Source organism: Micromesistius poutassou (assembly GCF_964030765.1).
Source record: "Micromesistius poutassou genome assembly, chromosome: 6".
In the NCBI taxonomy this organism is placed as follows: Eukaryota; Metazoa; Chordata; class Actinopteri; order Gadiformes; family Gadidae; genus Micromesistius; species Micromesistius poutassou.
In genome coordinates this window covers 12,228,204-12,247,465 of record NC_140276.1, presented here as the reverse complement: position 1 = coordinate 12,247,465, position 19,262 = coordinate 12,228,204, and the positions used below count along the sequence as shown (strand labels likewise).

Here is a 19,262-nt window from a genome sequence, read left to right as displayed (position 1 = left end):
TTCATGTGTTGGTGTAGTTTGTATACTTTTTAGGCTTTTCTCTTAACAAGTAGTCAAATAAAAGATTTGGCAGAGTAAACGACACATTTGTATTTATAACGAATACAACATTTGTTCCTGATGGTTTCCTATTCCACACCAAACGGCCTTAACATGTTACCTCGGCTGTGAAAACGTTTGTGTTGTCATTTGTACTGTGTCATTTTCTTCAAGACATGGATGTAGTATTGAGATTGTCAATAGTGTTGAATCAGCATTGTCTTTGTGAAGCACCTACTGTTAACTCAACAATTTAGAAAAAAAATAAATTTAACTTGGTCTTTCAACGTGTCATTCGCCCTCCAATAATGAATTCAGGTTTTAACATTGGCTTTTTAACTTTCTTGAAAAAAAAAAAAGAAAAAATGGGAATGGCCTTGAACATATTTTGAACACGTGCAAGCACCTACACACATACAATCAGAGCCGGAGGAGATGCACTGAGCTTCAGCTGACGTGTCCAAGCCTGAGAGGATGAACACCCGCACACGCAACAAATTAATTTCTGGCCCAGCGGGGAACATTACATTATCTTAAAGCATTTCCTTCATTAATGAGGTAACCTTCATCCACAGTTATTCTGTGGCATCTGAAATACAAATTATTATCGTGGATCGCCTTTGATTTGAATATAGATTATTCATATTGCTGCATATCTTTATCTCCCGACAGGCTTTGCGCCAGGGGGGAAGTGGGCGGAGCTACCAGAAGCGTTACCAAGATGGCGGCCCTCGGTGAACGGTAAGACAAAGCGCTTTAACCGTTTAATCTCGCCGTTAAACGTTCGTTTAATAAACCGACAGCGACCGTGAAAACGCGAACCCCATCCGACATTAAGTCGACGAGGAGGGTCGATTATCGGGACGCGTCTGAATCGCAACCGGGGAGGAAAACCCGGAGAAGTGGAGAAGGTTGAGTGGGTTTGTCGGAGCGGTCTGACAGCCAGTGCAGCCCGGGGGTCGAACCCGCAACCTGCCCTCATCCCCCCAGAGCATCCCCCACCAGGGCCGGGGCAGAACCCCTTAATGTGATAGGGTCGTTTATCGGGTAGGTGTTACTGTTCGCCTTTAGCCCGAAGTTGTTTGATTCTAATTCTCCACGTTAGCGCAGCGCCTCCTCGTCCTCCTCGCGCTAATTCAATCACTGTCTGCGCCGCGTACCGAGCCGGGCTTTCTTTAGGCTTTCTGGGTTATATCGCCTTTTCGTCTCAGCATTGTGGAAAAATATATAACGCTTCAATCTATATCGTGCATATTATTATTCAGTTCATTTCCCAATCCCATTCCGCGAATCGTCATGCAGAGGAAATGGTGACGTTCTGCGCCGCTCGTCTAACAACGGCCGCTTCCTTCTGCACGGCCTGCTGTACTGTAAGCGATCTAGGACGGGTTTCATGCATGAAACCCGTCCTAGAGTGATGGGTTTCATGCAAATGTGATGTTCTGCCCGACTAGGATGGCGCCGGTTGTGATGCTGTGGCTGGCGCTGTGCCTCAGCGGCACCTGGGCTGTGGACCGGGGAAACTTCAAGACCTGCGACCAGAGTGCCTTTTGCAAGTGGGTCAATTCTGCACCGTTCATTACACTTTCTGCATGATGCATTTGCCGAGTACCAACGGGGTTATCGCTGTTGTTAAGTGTGTTATGTTCATGTGCGTGTGTCCACACAGGCGTCAGAGGGCACTGCAGCCAGGCCAATCGCCCTACCGGGCGCTTTTGGACACCATGGAACTGACTCACACCAAACTCACCTTGCAGCTCATCAATGACAACAACAAGGTACACGAACGAACCACTTTGTGTGCCGCTGTTACTGTAATGGTGAAGGATGCCGTACTCTGTACTCATCCCCTTGTTCTTTGACAGGTGCGCCTGCTGCTGGAGCTTTACCGTCTCCAGGGGAACATGACGAGGGTGAAGATAAACGAGCTCAAGCCCCTGAAGCCCCGCTACGAGGTCCCTGATGTCCTGGTCCAGCAGCCCCTCACTGAGCCGTAAGTATTCCCCCCCCCCCCCGCCTCGGACACACACTCACGTAAACCAGATCAGGGGATTTGGATGTGAGGCTTCCCAACAGGGATGGCTTCCAATACGAACACACATCGGTGGTTGGATTTGCGTGGGAGCTAATTATGCTCTTTGTTTTTAAGTCTGCCGGACAGACAGGTATGCAGGGTTTCTTTAGAATGGAAACCCAGTGTTCCGAGTCAGTGCCTGATCTGGACATTGCATGAGGGTCACGATATGACCGGCCAAGTGGAAAACCTGAGTTTAACACACCTGCTGCCCGTTCTAGAATTGCATGATCTGGCCTGCTAGTATCAAACAGCTGTCTGGGGGATGTTGGATGAATCCCTCTCTCTCGCCCCCCACCCCTCCCCGTCCTCTCCCAGCCTGTCCCTCCTGTCCCAGGACGAGAACGGCGTGGTCCTCTCCCTGGGCGGCGAGGCCCAGCGGGTCATCCTGAGCGCCCGGCCCTTCCGCCTGGACATCATGGAGGGACACGAGCTGCTGATGTCCCTGAACTCCCGCGGCCTGCTGGCCTTCGAGCACCTGAGGACGCGCAAGGACACGTGAGAGACGCACTCAGTTCTATTCCACACGTGCCACTCGTTGTATTCTCCGTACCCTCGGACCTGTGCATGATTGTTCTCACCGAGATGTTTTTGTTTTGCCCTTGAAATGGTTCACACTGTCTCTGACTGGTTGTTCTGTCCTCTTCTCCCTTATCGTCCCAGTTTCTCCTATAAAGTAACTAGCACAGTGGCTAGCCTGTGGGATAGTATCAAGTGGGTATTCTCTAGGTAAAGACCCTTAAAGCTTTTGTAAGTGTGTATTCTGTATCTTGTGCCAATGCTGGCCTTAGTTGTATTGAACCTAAAGCAAATGGTAGATGATCAATGTCACTGAACAAGTGTATGTTTATAGCTTAGTTTTGATCCATATAAATATCAAATGTATTTTGATTAATGACTATCAAATTATGTTCTTACCTAATTACCTACATTTTGGAAATGATTGAACCATGTGGATTTTTTCCTGAAAGAAATTGCACACCTAGCCTTCCGGGGTCTATTTGAATTTTTTTTAGTTTTACTCATACTCTGATTCTTCTGTATTGTATAACAAATGAATCAAAAACACAGAATCTCCAAGCTGGTTTAACAGTGTAACTGCATGACTTGCCAAGCTTCCTGATCCAATAGGCTAACCCCCCCTCAGCTCCTTTCCCCCTGAGCCCAATACAAGTGCTCTGTGACCTTTGAATGGACAGCATATGGTCAACAGGTTAATGTTCAGCTTTAAGACCAGCACTCTCCAGAAACCAATCCAGCAGCATCTCTCTTTGTGGTTATGACTTGTCTCCCGGTATTTGCACATGCTCAATCACATGTGGACACCCATGGTTACCCCATGCGAGAATAAAAATGACCAAATAAATGTAGTGGCCAGCCACGGCCGTCACTTACATTCATGTGGCCCATGTCTGTTCCACTATTACCTGTGAGCCACATACTCCTGCCAAAGTAGGAGTCTCAGTGGCTTCCATAAAGGTCTTGGCCCCATGATGCCGTGTAACAAATAGCCACAAGGCAGGGATTTGCTCATCCACCTTTTCTGAACGATGTGTCCTGCTTAGCACCCAGCTGCACTCTAGCCCCTCCCGGTCTCCGCAGACACCTGGTGGCATCCATGACCTCTGCATATTGTCTCCCTTTGCCTGTTTAAGTCCCACTCTCCTAGTTCCCTCATATTGCATTACCACCCCCACCCCCCACCCCCCCTCTTTTGAAATGTGTTGCTCCCACTTTGACACCTTTTGTCTCTCTCTCTGTCCCTCTCTCTCGGTCCATCTCTCATATTTCGCCCTCCTCTCCGCCCTCCTCTCCCTCCGTCCCTGTGGCGTCGCGGTGCAGAAGTCAGTCAGACTCCGAGGCAGAGAAGCCCCAGGGCACTGATCCGGGGGACCAGGCTGAGCAGGTGGGTTACTGTCACGGTGGGCCCGACACTCAGGGCGCTTCTAATTAGGGCTGGATGGTTTGGGGAAATAATCTCATTGTGATTATTTTGACCAATATTGCAATTGTGATTTAGGATGCGTTTTTTTCTTTTTGAAGTTCCTTATGTTCTGTATTATTCACTAAACAAGCAATACATCATTATATAGTATGACCAACACAACATTGGAAGCAGTCAACATATAAACTGCTCTTTCCTTAAGGCCAGGCCTATATGTTGAGATGAATTGGTATTATCTTTATTTAACTATTGAAAAATAAATGGGAATCTTACTGATCTCCAGTCAGTAACGGTAACCAAAAAAAAACCGCCTTTGAGATCTGCAAATCGTGTTCTATTACATCGCAATGTCGGTTTGAATTTTCAGCCCTAGTTCTAATGATTGAGTTGATTTGCATACCGCGGGCTCAATCGGCTCGCATTGTTTTCATTGTTCGTCGTCCCTTCTTGCCTTCCCAGACCAAAGCCGACGACAAGGTGGAGGAGGAGAAGGATGAGGAGGGGATGTGGGAGGAGACGTTCAAGTCCCACACGGACACCAAGCCCAACGGTACGACCCGCGTCCTCAGCGACAGCAGGCGCTGCCTGGTGCCGTGTGGCCTCAGAGCAGAGCTCTGCTTTAATTAATCCGAGCTAAATGGCCACTGTAGAGATGTGTTCTGTCAGTGTTGACCTTTCCTAGCGCCAGTGTCCAGAACATTGAGTCTCTTTGTGCTAACTTTGGTTGTCGGCCCCCCTGCAGGCCCCTCTGCCGTCAGCATGGACTTCTCTCTGCCAGGCGTGGAGCACGTGTACGGCATCCCAGAACACGCAGAGTCTCTTAAACTCAAAACCACAGAGTGAGTGACAACCCGCAGGATATCTGTCAATCATCTATGGAATGGATGGGAAGTTAAGGATTAACTAAGGTGTGTGTGTGTGTGTGTGTGTGTGTGTGTGTGTGTGTGTGTGTGTGTGTGTGTGTGTGTGTGTGTGTGTGTGTGTGTGTGTGTGTGTGTGTGTGTGTGTGTGTGTGTGTGTGTGTGTGTGTAGCGGAGGGGACCCCTATCGTCTGTACAACCTGGATGTGTTCCAGTATGAGCTGTTCAACCCCATGGCCCTGTACGGGGCCGTGCCCGTCATGCTGGCCCACAACGCCCAGAGAACCACTGGCATCTTCTGGCTGAATGCTGCCGAGACGTGGGTGGATATCAGCTCCAACACCGCTGGCAAGGTCTGTGGCTTCTGGACCGTTCTCTATCGAGCACCTGCAGTCCACCATCTAATAGTGTGTCCAGGGCTAAGGCTCCTGAATGTGGATCAAGTTGTTTTATTAGTCAAAGGCACAACATAACAGACAAAGCAGTCCTAGCTGGCAATGACCGTTTTGTAATCCCAAGCGCTCCTTAACAATGCAAAAAGCATTGGTACATGCTACAAAAGTACTAAGAAATAACGACTAAAAAGCGATGTCTTGGAGGAGCTCGGAAGACTGCGACTGTGTGTGGTGCTTCTTGCAGTGATGTTGATGATGGTGGAGTTCCATGTCCTTGTTTCTATTTTTGTTATCAATCACTCCTCACGTCAAAAGCGAGTCCTCTCTGTGTCACTTTTCCTCATCAGTGTGCCCCTGTCTCACTCTTCATCATATGTGTGCTCATCTGTCTCACTCTTCCTCATTGTGTGCTCATCTGTCTCACTCTTCCTCCTTGGTGTGCTCCTGTCTCACTCTTCCTCATTGTGTGCTCATCTGTCTCACTCTTCCTCCTGTGTGCTCATTAGGGCTGTCAAAATGGCTCAAAAATGATGTTTGAATATTCCCTAAAAAAAACCCACATATATTCAATCTATTCGAATATCTATATTTGCGCATTATGTCAATAACAGGACAAACTAATAGTATAGGTAGTTTATTTAAGTTGAAACATATTTGACAACATATTACCTAAACAAAAATAAGTAAATGAACTAATGGCCAAGACCGCAGACCTCTCGCTCGCTCACTCGCTCTCTTTTTCTCTCTCTCTCGCTCCCCTTCACTCTCTTTGCGCATACTGGTTTAAATAACAACATCAACAATAAACAAATGCTGAGTGCTAGTCAAGAGTTTTGTGCAAGCAATTTAAGGTCCTGACTCTTGTCCCAAATATGGCAGGCTTCATTCAGTGATTGAAACAAGTATAACATTTATTGAAGTGCTGTGTGCCCACTCGCAAAGCAGACGGGTGTGTGTGCCACGGGTGTGTGTTTTTCCACATTCTAATATTAATTTTCACCTTTGGATGTTTTTAAAAACTATTTGAATGTAGAATATTCATGGACACCCCTAGTGCTCATCTGTCTCACTCTTCCTCCCTGGTCTGCTCCTCTCTGTCTCACTCTTCCTCCCTGGTCTGCTCCTCTCTGTCTCACTCTTCCTCCCTGGTCTGCTCCTCTCTGTCTCACTCTTCCTCCCTGGTCTGCTCCTGTCTCACTCTTCCTCCCTGGTCTGCTCCTGTCTCACTCTTCCTCCCTGGTCTGCTCCTCTCTGTCTCACTCTTCCTCCCTGGTCTGCTCCTGTCTCACTCTTCCTCCCTGGTGTGCTCCTGTCTCACTATTCCTCCCTGGTGTGCTCCTCTCCGTGCAGACGGTCTTCGGGAAGATGCTGGACTACGTTCAGGGCTCCAACGAGACGCCCCAGACCGACGTGCGCTGGATCTCGGAGAGCGGCATCATCGACGTGTTCATCATGCTGGGCCCGACGCCCTACGACGTCTTCTCGCAGTACGCCTCCCTCACAGGTCAGACCCCCCCCAACCACCACCACCACCACCCGTCTGTTTGGTCCCTGGAGTGAAAGCGTGTGATATTTCTGTTGCTGCGCCCTCCCTCTGGAACTCCCTCCCTCACCACATCTGACAGGCCAACACACCATCAATTAAACAGGCCCTCAAAACCCACCTCTTCAAGATCGCTCTCACCACATCACCTCCTTCCCTCCTCTCCCCTTCCTCCTTTTAACTATTCCTAGTCTTGTCTTGTATACCTAAATCATTTTTTTATCTTTTTACTTATATATGTTCTTTCAATGATTTTATTTTGTGTTCACTCTGTAAAGCATATTTTAGTATTTAGGAAAGCACTGAAATTATATAGGCTATGTTGATATCGGATTTATCGGAATGACGTAATAATTTCTGTTATCGGCCCGATAATTATCATGCACCCCTATCAAAGAGTAGCGGCGAGGGCCAGTGATAAATTGTTTGTCATTTGAACAACTTTGAGACAAAAGCTTAGGATAGGCATCCGAGACGATACTGCATGAGAGAGTGGTCCCCATCTGAGCCGGCCGTCTCTCTCCACCCCCCCCTCAGGCACCCAGGCCTTCCCGCCGCTGGCCGGCCTGGCGTACCACCAGTGCCGCTGGAACTACAACGACCAGGAGGACGTGCAGGCGGTGGATGCCGGCTTCGACCAGCACGACATCCCCTACGACTTCATCTGGCTGGACATCGAGCACACCGACGGCAAGCGCTACTTCACCTGGGACCCGCACAAGTTCGCCACACCCAAGGACATGCTGCAGGGCCTGCTGGAGAAGAAGCGCAAGGTACGGACGGGTTGCCAGGCCGCCGCAGCTGGGTGGTAAAGGGGGGGTGTCACGCCACCAGGTGTGAGTGGGGTTAGCGATCACAAGCCTTTTAAAAATCGTTTTTTCCTGTGTTTTAGTGACATCACAAGTGGCCGTGTCCACCTAGGTACGCTGGATAGATCAGTCTACCCAGCGGACTGTAGCAAATGTTGCTGATCTGTCCATCATACATCCAGGTGGACACGCCTACTTGTGATGTCACTAGAACACAGGAAAAGGCTGATTTTCAATCGGCTTGTAATGGCTGATCACGGATGCCGTTGGTCTTCCTGCAAAGACCCAACCATCCTTGAAGGGCAACTGAATTTGTTGAACGTGTGCTTTTAAAGCATCCCTACATGGCCGTTTCCAACCGGTTGAGTGTTGGTGGAGTTCTGCATTTTCTCCGTAACATTTGCTCTTATCTTTGTACGAAAGAGTGAAAGAATTGAATTGACCAATAAGCACCATTCACTGTTGTGAGTAGTGCTGAATGGAAAGAACGTTGAAATATGTTCATCAGCATCTGAGTATAAGACCTGTTGGCTGTCAATCAGTACAGTTATTCTAAGTCCATGTTATGACGGACAATATGGCTGATGCTGAAGAAGTCCTAAACCATCAAACGGGTTGATTTGCTGATCAATAGTTGTGTGTTTCTCGCGGTCCTTGATTGGTTTGCCTGCTCCCTGTGGTTTCAGATGGTGGCCATCGTGGACCCCCACATCAAGATAGACAGCGAGTACAAGATCCACACAGAGATCCGCTCCCAAGGCTTCTACATCAAGAACAAAGACGGCGGAGACTACGAGGGCTGGTGCTGGCCCGGTAAGAGACATCACTGTCTACTGAATAGCACAACAGCCTCTTAAGCCCCCCCCCCCCCCCGAGTCACCTACTCAGCTGGGTTTGTTGTTGTTGTTGTTGTTATTGCATCTGGCATGTTGGTTTATTTATAGACTGATATAGCTGTTGGGCCGCGGAGAGTGCTCTCCCTCTCTCGGTCTCTCGCCTCTTGGCCGCCCGACTCCTGTCTTAATGGGTCCCTGGTGACGTCTCTCTCTCCAGGTAATGCCGGCTACCCAGACTTCACCAAGCCGGAGATGAGGGGGTGGTGGGCCAGCATGTTTGCCTACGATCAGTACGAGGTAGGAGCAGACTCCTCACACGCCCAGTGACCCTCGATGCCGACTAGGCCTCGTCAGGCAAACCGAGAACCGTTACAAAAAGCTTGCAATCCAACCGTTTTAAATATATTTTATATTTATGTATTTTCGTAAAATTTGGAAGCAGGATATATAATGACATTGTCATCAAAGTCAAAGTGAAAGCAGTGTAGCACTACAACGGTGGTTTATTCAAATAAGCACGCATTTCAATAGCAGTTTGTATAGTTTGAAAGTGTATGTAGTTCGAAATATATTGTATGGACGGTCAGGCAGCAGCACAAAAAAATCATACCTGCAAACTAGTCACCTTTCAGCGAAATTCGCCATTTTCAACTCAAAATAGGTAATTTACGTGAATCGTGTAGATCCGAAGTTTTTTTTTTAAGGGGGGGGGGGTGGGGGGGAGAAACGACGACGACTGACCGACCGACCAACCAACCGTAGACTGTATAATAACCAGGGGTGCATGCACATACCAATCACTCTTCCCCCCCCTTATCATTAATTAATTAATCGCCTTTATCATTATCAAAACGACGCTACGTGTGGAATGCGTACCGAACACCATCTCCTGGTACTCAAATGAGTAACTAACTAAAAAAGTTATGTGCACCCCTGATAATAACCGACAAGAAAAACAAGTTTGCCATCTTCACAATAAAAAAATCTTTGGCCAAATGACTCCATGTTCCCACGACCACCAATCGCTATCAAGATATACCACAGTGCATGTTTTTTTTCCCCATCATTCCAGTCCTGGAGTGGACTGCTCAGTCGTAACTGACCAGTTTATGGGTTAATAAATGTGGAGTACACCAGAATGCTCAATTTACATGTTAAAATAGCAAAATTTGGCTGGGGTGGGAAGCCCCCAGACCCCCCTACAACGGTTTAGTTTGTCACCTTTTTCAACCCTTATGAGTTTGCAGGTATGAAAAATACGAAGTACCTTGACCTGAACAATACCCCAACTGAAATGCAATTAACCCATCTAACAATTCAAAATGTTCCCATGGGATAGAACATCAAAGGGTGATATCATGCTTTTTCGACTTTTCCATTTGCTTTAGACGTTATATGACGTATGTATGCATGTTTTACATCTGCTAAGCTAGAAAAAATCTAAGTCCGAGCCAGGGGGAGTATTCGAGCAGTGGGAGGGGCTGAAGTGCAGAAGTCCCGCCTCCCGGCAACCCGCAATGTTTACAACTTCTCGAGGGTGTAAATTTGCAGACGAACGCGCAAAGCGTTCGACCAATCCCAACAGAGTGGGTGTGCTGACCAATCACAGCAGCCTGGGCTGCTCGGGAGGGGGCCTTAAAGCTACACGATACAAAACGACGTTTTTGAAAGACACTGAAATTGTTTTTGCAGAAATGAACGGTGTGAAAATAATAAGGGGTATTTGTAACAGACAGGCATGTACCTTATTACTTATTATCTAGTAGTACCCCCAAATGCAATTATTAACCCTAAAAAAGCATGATATGGGATCTTTAAAATCTATGCCCCCCCTCAGGGCTCCATGGAGAACCTGTACACCTGGAACGACATGAACGAGCCGTCGGTGTTCAACGGGCCGGAGGTCACCATGCACAAGGACGCGGTGCACGGGCCCTGGGAGCACCGCGACGTGCACAACCTCTACGGCTTCTACGTGGTGGGTGGTCCCCTTCGGCCGCCAGGCATCTCCCGGTTCACGTGTCGAGGGCCGTGTCCTAGACTCCACACATTGGATCTATGCTACCGTTGACAAGTTTGGGGCACCCAGACAATTTCATGTTTTCCATGAAAACTCACACTTTTATCCGCTTTTAAGGCTTTTAACACTTTTAACAAGGGGTTTTGTAATCATCAATTAGCCTTTTAACAGGATTAGCTAAACAATGTACAGTTAGAACACAGGAGTGATGGTGGCTGGGAATGGGCCTCTGTGGGCCAGCTCGAATAATCATTTAGCACATTAACAACGTCTAGACTGTATTTCTGATTAATTTAATGTTATCTGCATAAAAGAAACCTGTGCTTTTCATTAAAAAATGAGGACATTTCTGTGACCCCAAACTTTTCATCGGTAGTGTATGTGTAATGTGTCGATTCTCTGTCGTTTTTCTGTATAATGGACCTTTCCTGTCTTCCCTCCTTCCATGTAGCAAGCAGCCACCGCCGAGGGCCTCATCCAACGGTCCGGGGGCGTGGAGCGGCCCTTCGTCCTGACCAGGGCCTTCTTCGCTGGGTCTCAGCGCTACGGTGAGCCCCCCCCCCCCCCAGCCTCCTGCTCTCCGGTACTCGTTAGGGGAATCTTCTCAAGCATGGATCTTTAAGATCAAAGTTCCTGTGAAATGTCCCTGCCAGGCAATGTTCTCATCCTTCAGTGGATTTCATAGGAAGTCCGCAATACTTCAGGCTATCCCTGAACAGTGGGAGCCAAAGGGAAAGGTATTGATTGCGTCTTGTGGTCTGTTGTGGTTCTCGATCACTTTGCGTTGAGACAGCTGTCCCAGCTTGTGCAGCTCAGAGATGTAAAGGACTCATGCGGTGTCTGTGTGTTGTGTGTGTGTGTTGTGTGTGCGTGTCCAGGCGCTGTGTGGACCGGGGACAACGCTGCAGAGTGGGACCACCTGAAGATCTCCATCCCCATGTGCCTGAGTCTCAGCCTGGTGGGCATCTCTCTCTGTGGCGGTGAGCAGCGACAATGACACCCTATGACACCCAGGCTCGGCGGCCTTCTATATCTATCTTCTTTATCTATATCCATGTTCTTTACATCTATTGAGTCTGTGAGCACTGTGCATTCAAACAAAAGCCCCTACTCAAAATAACAGACGTCTGCGGTTATGAATGGACGAGTTAAGATTTGGGAGAGGTTAATGGATTTAAGCTTTTTGTTTTGGTTGATAGTGTTGAAAGGGTTGAGGCAGAATGTGGAAACTTTTAACGCTTGTCATAGAAATTGGCACAATGGTAAATTGTGCTTTTACCATCATGACCAAACCATCGGGGAGTCAGACAGACTTTACTGGCTGGTACCATTCAAAAGTTTGGGGTCACTTAGAAATGACCTTATTTTTTAAAGAAAAGCAGTTTTTTTTCCCAATTAAAATAAATAATACAGTCTAGACATTGTTAATGTGGTAGATGACTATTCTAGCTGGAAACGGCTGATTTCTTTTTTTAATGGAATATTTACATGGGTGTATAGAGGCCTATTCCCAGCCACCATCACTCCTGTGTTCTAATGGTACATTGTTTAGCTAATCGTGTTTAAAGGTTAATGGATGATTAGAAAAGCCTTGTGCAATTATGTTAGCACAGCTGAAAACTGTTATGAATAAAAGTGAGTTTTCATGGAAAACAGGAAATTGTCTGGCTGAGCCCAGACTTTTGAACGGTAGTGTCCAGTGTAAAGTCCAGAGCTCGTACACGGTTGGCTAAGGGGGCCTGTGCTAGACTGGGTAGCCCTGCCCATTCTGCCGGCGATTTGAGTTCGCCCCATGGTTCGCCCTGCAGAAGGGTCTGGAGAAGAGCAATACATTTCCTTCTAGTTTCGATATGTTTTTGCGGGAGCCAATCACCAAGCTGGCTTTTCCCCCTGGTGCGCTATTGGCTGGTTTAACACAATGACGACAGGGAAGCGACGGCAAGCAGCCAATTGCGTACAGAGTCAGTTTAACTCTGCCCCGTTGATCACGCCTCTTGTGCTGGAGAAAATGACAGCAACTTCCCCAGACCAAAGTGCAATCTACGAGCTTGGTCTGGCAATAGCCGGGCTACGCCTGTGCTGGAGCGTGACACCCAGTGACACCCTATGACACCCAGTGTCACCCTATGACACCCAGTGTCACTCTATGACACCCAGTGTCACCCTATGACACCCAGGCTCTGCGGCCTTCTATATCTATCTTCTTTATCTATATCCATGTTCTTTACATCTATTGAGTCTGTGAGCACTGTGCATTCAAACAAAAGCCCCTACTCAAAATAACAGACGTCTGCGGTTATGAATGGACGAGTTAAGATTTGGGAGAGGTTAATGGATTTAAGCTTTTTGTTTTGGTTGATAGTGTTGAAAGGGTTGAGGCAGAATGTGGAAAATTAACGCTTGTCATAGAAATTGGCACAATGGTAAATTGTGCTTTTACCATCATGACCAAACCATCGGGGAGTCAGACAGTCTTTACTGGCTGGTATTCAAAGGTTTGGGGTCACTTAGAAATGTCCTTATTTTTTTAAGTAAAGCAGTTGTTTTTTTTGTGTACAGAGCCAATTTAACACTGCCCCGTTGATCACGCCTCTTGTGCTGAAGAAAATGACAGCAGCTTCCCCAGACCAAAGTGCAATCTACGAGCTTGGTCTGGCAATAGCCGGGCTACGCCTGTGCTGGAGCGTGACCCGACCCCCCCCCCCCCCCCCCCCTCTTGGACTAACCTCCCCCCCTCCCTCCGTGTCCCGTCCTCCTAGCCGACGTGGGGGGCTTCTTCAAGACCCCCAACAGCGAGCTGCTGGTGCGCTGGTACCAGACGGGGGCCTACCAGCCCTTCTTCCGGGCCCACGCCCACCTGGACACGCCGCGGCGCGAGCCCTGGCTGTTCGGCCCCGACAACACGGCGCTGATCCGCGAGGCGGTGCGCCAGCGCTACGCCCTGCTGCCCTACTGGTACCAGCTCTTCTACCACGCCCACCGCACCGGACACCCCGTCATGAGGTGAGTAGCCAGGAACATGGTGGGTCGCTCTACCCGGTGGTTCACCGGGTAGAGCGTGCACCATTAAGGCCCAGTCCTTAATGGTTAGATTCCTGCCCCTCCCTGTGGTCCTTTGCTGCATGTCCTCCCCTCTCTCTCCCATACCCATTCCTGTCTATCTCACTCTATCATAAAGCATAGAAATGCAAAAAAAGAGATCTAAAAGTATCAACAAAAACCGAGGCAAATGGTAATAACGTTATGTAATATTGAATCCACGGCGACTCCTTTGGTGAGTTGACTTTCAGTGTTCGTTCCTAAAGTACGAGGGATCCCTTGTTTGAGAAGGTGGTTCTGTTCGACGCAATATTACAACTGTGCACCAAAGACGTTTCAATTCGCCTCTTGAACGCCACCGTCTGGTGCATGGAGGGATTAGACCGGAGAACACCAGGTTTACCGGTTACCCTGTATGAAGGGAACTCTCGGTCCGTACCGTTCCCGGTCTCTGAACGGCCGTCCTGTCTTCCTGTGCCCCAGACCGCTGTGGGTGGAGTACCCTCAGGACGCCGCCACGTTCGCCATGGACGACCAGTTCCTGCTCGGTGAGTCAGCAAACCGCACTAATAATATCTTGGTTAACCCATTCCCCATGTATATACAACAACTTATAACTTTTTATTTATAAAATTGGATTAAAAATGTGTTTATCCTTCTAAACAGAAATCCATTTGGTTTCTGTGTGGCTGCTAGTGGCCTTAGTGTCGTAACCAGCTGAACCCAGGGTGCATCTCGTGATCTTAACTACGGGTTAATGTTCCCTTGATGTTTGCCTGAATAGAATTTCAGTAACCGCAGCAAATGGTCTGACACACACATAAACAGGCCCGACCCTATTGTCATGGGCGTGGAAGTAATGGTGACGCACAAGCTGCCATGATGCGTCACAGTAAGGACCACACTCCTTTGAGTGTGTAAGGTGGCTGCCTCAGTTTAGTGTGCCTGCTCTGGTACTGTGGGTTAAGGGAGTCCTGAGTGTGTAAGATGACTGTTCTGTGTATCAGGGCGGGACCTGCTGGTTCACCCGGTCACCGAGGAGGGGGCCAGGGGCGTCACCGCCTACCTGCCCGGCAAAGGAGAGGTGAGACGACTCTATTGGGCGGTTTCTATTTTACATCCAATGCTTTCACTTTTGTCGCCACCGATACATACTTGTATATTCTGCTAAATGTCCCTTTTTTTTTATTATCCTGTTACTGGAAATGTGATGTGGGTAGATGGGTGTGGGTGGAGATAAATTGAGTATTGTACAGACTGGGAATTCTAAATATACAACCCTGTAGGTGCAGTGGGTGGGTGGTGGGTCACGAGTTTGGTGTAATGACGTGATTTTATTTTTCAAACCACAAAGTACATTGTTGTTCAGCGAAAAACAAAAGATGAAATGTGACCAATCTCCAGAACACATTCATTCTGCTTGTTGAACAGGAAGTGCTGTATTCCCAATGGCCCTGTCTGTGTTTCAGGTCTGGTTTGACGTCCACACCTTCCAGAAGCACAACGGCGCCCAGGACCTCTACATCCCCGTCACCATGAGCTCCGTAAGGCCCCGTGTGCTTCACTAGATGACTGTTGATATCATCTGCTTAGCTCCGGAGGTAGAGCGGGTTGACTTGTAACCGGGAAGTTGCTAGTTCAATCCTGGCTCCTCCTGGCCGAGGGTCGAGGTGTCCCTGAGCGAGACGTCTCACCCTGACTGCTCCAGACGAGCTTTGCTGTCGCCTCGCGTGGTGCGAATGTGTGCATTAACTGTTGTAAGTCGCTTTGGATAAAAGCGTCTGCAAAATGCCCCAAATGTAAATAAATAATATCACTCTGATATTAATTGTAATTGCAATAATCCTCTGCCGGTATTGCCGCTGAATGTGACCCTGTCCGTCGTTGAGGTGTACATTTGCATCCTGTACCTTCTGACATGGTTTCAGCTGTAGAGCTCATAAGCATGCGTTCCATCTGGTCTCTCCCGCTCTCCGTAGATCCCGGTGTTCCAGCGCGGTGGTTCCATCATTCCCCGGAAGCTGCGTGTCCGCCGGTCCTCTGCCTGTATGGAGAACGACCCCTACACCCTCTACGTGGCCCTCAGCCAGCAGGTAAGTCTCTCTCACACCCCCCCCCCCCCCCCCCCCCCCCCCTGTGGTGCGCCCTCCCCATCTTGAGGCCTGACGCCTGTGCTCTCGTTTGTCCGCCGTAGCGCAAGGCGGAAGGAGAGCTGTACCTGGACGACGGACACACCTTCAACTTTGACACCAAGGGAGAGTTCATCCACAGGAAGCTGTCCTTCTCCAACAACATCCTGTCCTCCAGGTATGACACGACCCTCACTCTGTTCAGGGACAGTGGCGGGGAATGGACCCACTGGCTGAAAATGCTTCCAGCTGTACCCCAGACTCTTTGACACACGGTGGAAAATATGGGCTCATTTTCAACGGTGTCGTGGTTAGGGCTGAATGATGAATCAAATTCAACCGACATCGCGATGTAATAGAACACGATATACAAATTGCAAAGGCTGCGTTTTTATTTATTTTTCTGATTAGTTACTGTTACTGACTGGAGATCCGTAAGATTCGTTCTTATTTATCCTTTACAACTCAATAGTTCAATAAAGATGTTATATCAATTCATGCATCAATTCATCTCAACACAGGCCTGGCCTGAAGGAAAGAGCAGTTTATATGTTGACTGCTTCCAATGTTGTGTTGGTCATACTATAGAATGATGTATTGCTTGTTTAGTGACTAATACAGAACATAAGGAACTTTGAAAATAAAAATCACATAATAAATCGCAATCGCAATATTGGTTGAAATATCAATTTGATTATTTCCCCAAATCGTTCAGCCCTAGTCGCGGTGTCTGACGGCGCACTGTCGTTTGTCGTTTAAATCCATCCCTCTGATTGGACCTGTATGTTAACATAACTCCCTGTCCCTGTAACCCCCTCCCCTCGGTCCGGTCCCTCCTCTGCAGTAACTTGGCCCCTGCTGCACATCTGTCCACCATGTCCTGGATCGAGAGGATCCTCATACTGGGGGCCAGTAAGCCCAGCAAGGTCACCCTGAAGACGGCCGGTGAGTGATGGGAGTGGGGTACCTTCTACCGCGGGGAGTTACCACCGAGCAGCTGTTTGCTTCACTATAACGTTAGAACGTGAGCATAGGAGCGTGAAGCCACTCCTGAGAAATGAGGCCTCAGTATGATATTACTCTGGCATCAGTAAAAGGACAGCGTTTAGTCATAGGGCGGCCATTGGCTAAACGCTGTGCTACCAGCTTAGAAGTGCATATCAAATTTGAGGAAGGAGCTAAATATTTTCAGCGAAACATCTTTGTTAAGATTGAGCTAGATGTTCATATTTGAGGTATTTCTTCAGATTGGCAAAGATTGGTCCCAGGATCTCTAGAAAGTGTCAGCTCCAGATGGCTTTCTCTACAACAGGGGCTTGACAGCCTCTCTGTTGCTCAGTCGTTACTGCGGTTCCCTCTACTGGCCCGTGTAGTGAACTACGGTTTGCGTTGCATAAGGGGCTACGGACATGACGGGATCAGTTTCCCTTGGATACAAATAACTTGTAGTAGTCTTAATTACCTCCCAGTATGACTATATGACACTGAATATGTATTTTAACAGTGTGGGTGTGCCCTGCAGTTAGGAAACGAGGCCCTTGCATTACTGTACGGTACTACAATAAAGATGGTGAAGCACATCCTCTCTCCCACTCCGCAGGCGGCCAGGACAGCCAGCTGGAGTTCGAGTTTGACGCCTCCATGTCGGTGCTGACGATCCGGAAGCCCGGCATGAACGTCGGAGAGGACTGGAGCGTGGTGCTGAAGTAACCATGGAGACGGAGGAGAGGGACGAGAGGAGGACGCTGGATAGAGTGAAGGATGATAGGCACTTACAGACACACCGACGCGCAAATATGCGCGCACGCGCACGTGCAGACACACAAACACGCAAACACAGACACACACTCGCATGCACACACACACACACACACACACAGACAAGCACACGCAGACACACACAGACGCGCAGGAACACACATGCGCACAGAGACACAGAGCCGCATACACACACATTCTCGCAGACGTTGAATTAATTAGTTTCACGTGTGCCGTTCAATAATATGTGCCCATGTACACGCATACATGTGCAGTGCCCACATATCCAATTAGACCACATGTTAGTGTGACGGAGCCACAGGAGAAAATGTCGCCACCATGTTCCTCTTGTGTCCATTAAACTAATAGTTGTGTACTAAATGGTTGCCATTTAGACCGGGATGTTTTTTTTCATGTGTATTTCAATTTAGATTTAACATTTGATCATGAGATGATGTGTTTGGTAGTGGGCGAGATTGCTCTCAGAGAGGATGTCTAATGAAGGCACACATTCCCCAGGAGCTGTTGAACTACATGGACATGTATTTCTCCCCTTTTATATTCCTTCAAAATCCATTCCATCCAGATTTTTTTTTTTGTTGTATAGAAAAATCCCAAGTGTGTTAATTGAACCACGAATCATGCAAGTTGCCTTTGGCTCAGTGATAATCTTAACTTCAGTAGTGATGTCATGTACGTTTCCTTTTTTTTTTTTTTTTCAGCAATTTCCATCATTTCTGACAAATGTTTAAAATTATGTAGGAGCAAAGTATTCCCTTCAACCTGTTCCCTGAGTTAGTTTCAGCAAAGTTTGTGCATGCTGCAATTATCATGACACAACACTTTTTAGAATAACCGCTACTACTGAAAAATGAGTAATGTTCAGCATTTGTATTTAAACAAATGCAATATAGCAACAGGGATTGTGAACCACTGATGTGAAAAATATCCTGTTGGTGTATTTTCTCCTTTTCGTCCGGCTTTTGTTTACTGGATATTTTTTAAATGCACTTGAAGATGAGTGGGAAATAAAATGCAGTTTACCCGTTATGGTGTATAAGCCCTACTAGTCGTAGATAGTTCTGATTTTTCTATTTCATTAAAATTAATGTGTAATTTGATTTGTGTTGACATTTCAGCTACACTTCTACACCACATTTCACTGCGCTGTAGGGTGATATTTGATTAAATTTTACCATCACAAACAATATAATCTTTCATTACATTTATGATATAACATCCCTTGAGTTGTTTTCATCACATGCGTATATTTTAGATCATCAAATACATTCTACTGAAAGATTGAGCTACAACCGAGAGAAATCTTAACAAGAAAGCACATTTATAAAATTTTCACTTAAAAATTGATTTTTGAAAATGAATAAAGTGAATTAAATCTTCGTGTTTTGTTATCGGAAATAGGCAGCATAGCACCAGACAAATCAGGTGTGATGCAAAGGGCACATGAAGCACAGGCACGACCAAGATCGTGATCACATGCGTTGCACTGGACTGGGCCATCGGGGTTCTGGACATGTTCAAACGCTGTTGGAATGGAGATCCAGAGTTCAGCTACTAACTACTAACTCTGGATCTCCATCCCAACAGCGTTGGGATGGAGAGAATTCAGAGAATTCCATCTTTGATCAAAGATGGAATTCTCTGAGAGATTCAAGTGTGCGTTGGAGTCTGGAAACTTATCAACCCAGGCACGCTGGGACTTTTGTGGAATTGTAGTATGGGAGAGTATGAATGCAAACTTCCAGCAATCAAATAATCTTCCTCAGATAAGACATCCCTCTAAATTCTAGAATT

At 47.5% G+C, this 19,262-nt stretch overlaps 1 protein-coding gene across 3 annotated transcripts; it reads left to right on the top strand.

The window, feature by feature from the left end:
* The first annotated feature begins 577 nt into the window (after positions 1–577).
* ganabb (glucosidase II alpha subunit b) lies at positions 578–18,568 on the top strand. Of its 3 annotated transcripts, XM_084469787.1 has the most exons (26): positions 578–597; positions 712–780; positions 1,494–1,595; positions 1,709–1,817; positions 1,905–2,032; positions 2,432–2,611; positions 2,777–2,842; positions 3,956–4,019; positions 4,518–4,608; positions 4,801–4,897; positions 5,091–5,271; positions 6,664–6,817; positions 7,394–7,629; positions 8,352–8,478; positions 8,719–8,798; positions 10,339–10,479; positions 10,973–11,069; positions 11,400–11,501; positions 13,281–13,524; positions 14,044–14,108; positions 14,568–14,644; positions 15,030–15,104; positions 15,540–15,653; positions 15,755–15,867; positions 16,534–16,634; positions 17,290–18,568. In XM_084469787.1, exons 1-26 carry the CDS (start codon positions 593–595, stop codon positions 17,397–17,399), a joined length of 2,928 nt encoding a protein of 975 aa, XP_084325913.1. In that variant the 5' UTR covers positions 578–592; the 3' UTR covers positions 17,400–18,568. The 3 variants fall into 3 exon arrangements, with proteins under 3 accessions (XP_084325913.1, XP_084325914.1, XP_084325915.1); XM_084469788.1 differs by lacking the exon at positions 2,777–2,842; XM_084469789.1 differs by lacking the exons at positions 578–597; positions 712–780 and adding an exon at positions 788–1,086.
* The last annotated feature ends 694 nt before the right edge of the window (positions 18,569–19,262 follow it).

Coding starts and splice junctions, on each gene's coding strand:
- ganabb (XM_084469787.1), top strand. Junction 781..1,493: donor ATGGCGGCCCTCGGTGAACG/GTAAGACAAAGC, acceptor CTGCCCGACTAG/GATGGCGCCGGTTGTGATGC. Junction 2,033..2,431: donor CAGCAGCCCCTCACTGAGCC/GTAAGTATTCCC, acceptor GTCCTCTCCCAG/CCTGTCCCTCCTGTCCCAGG.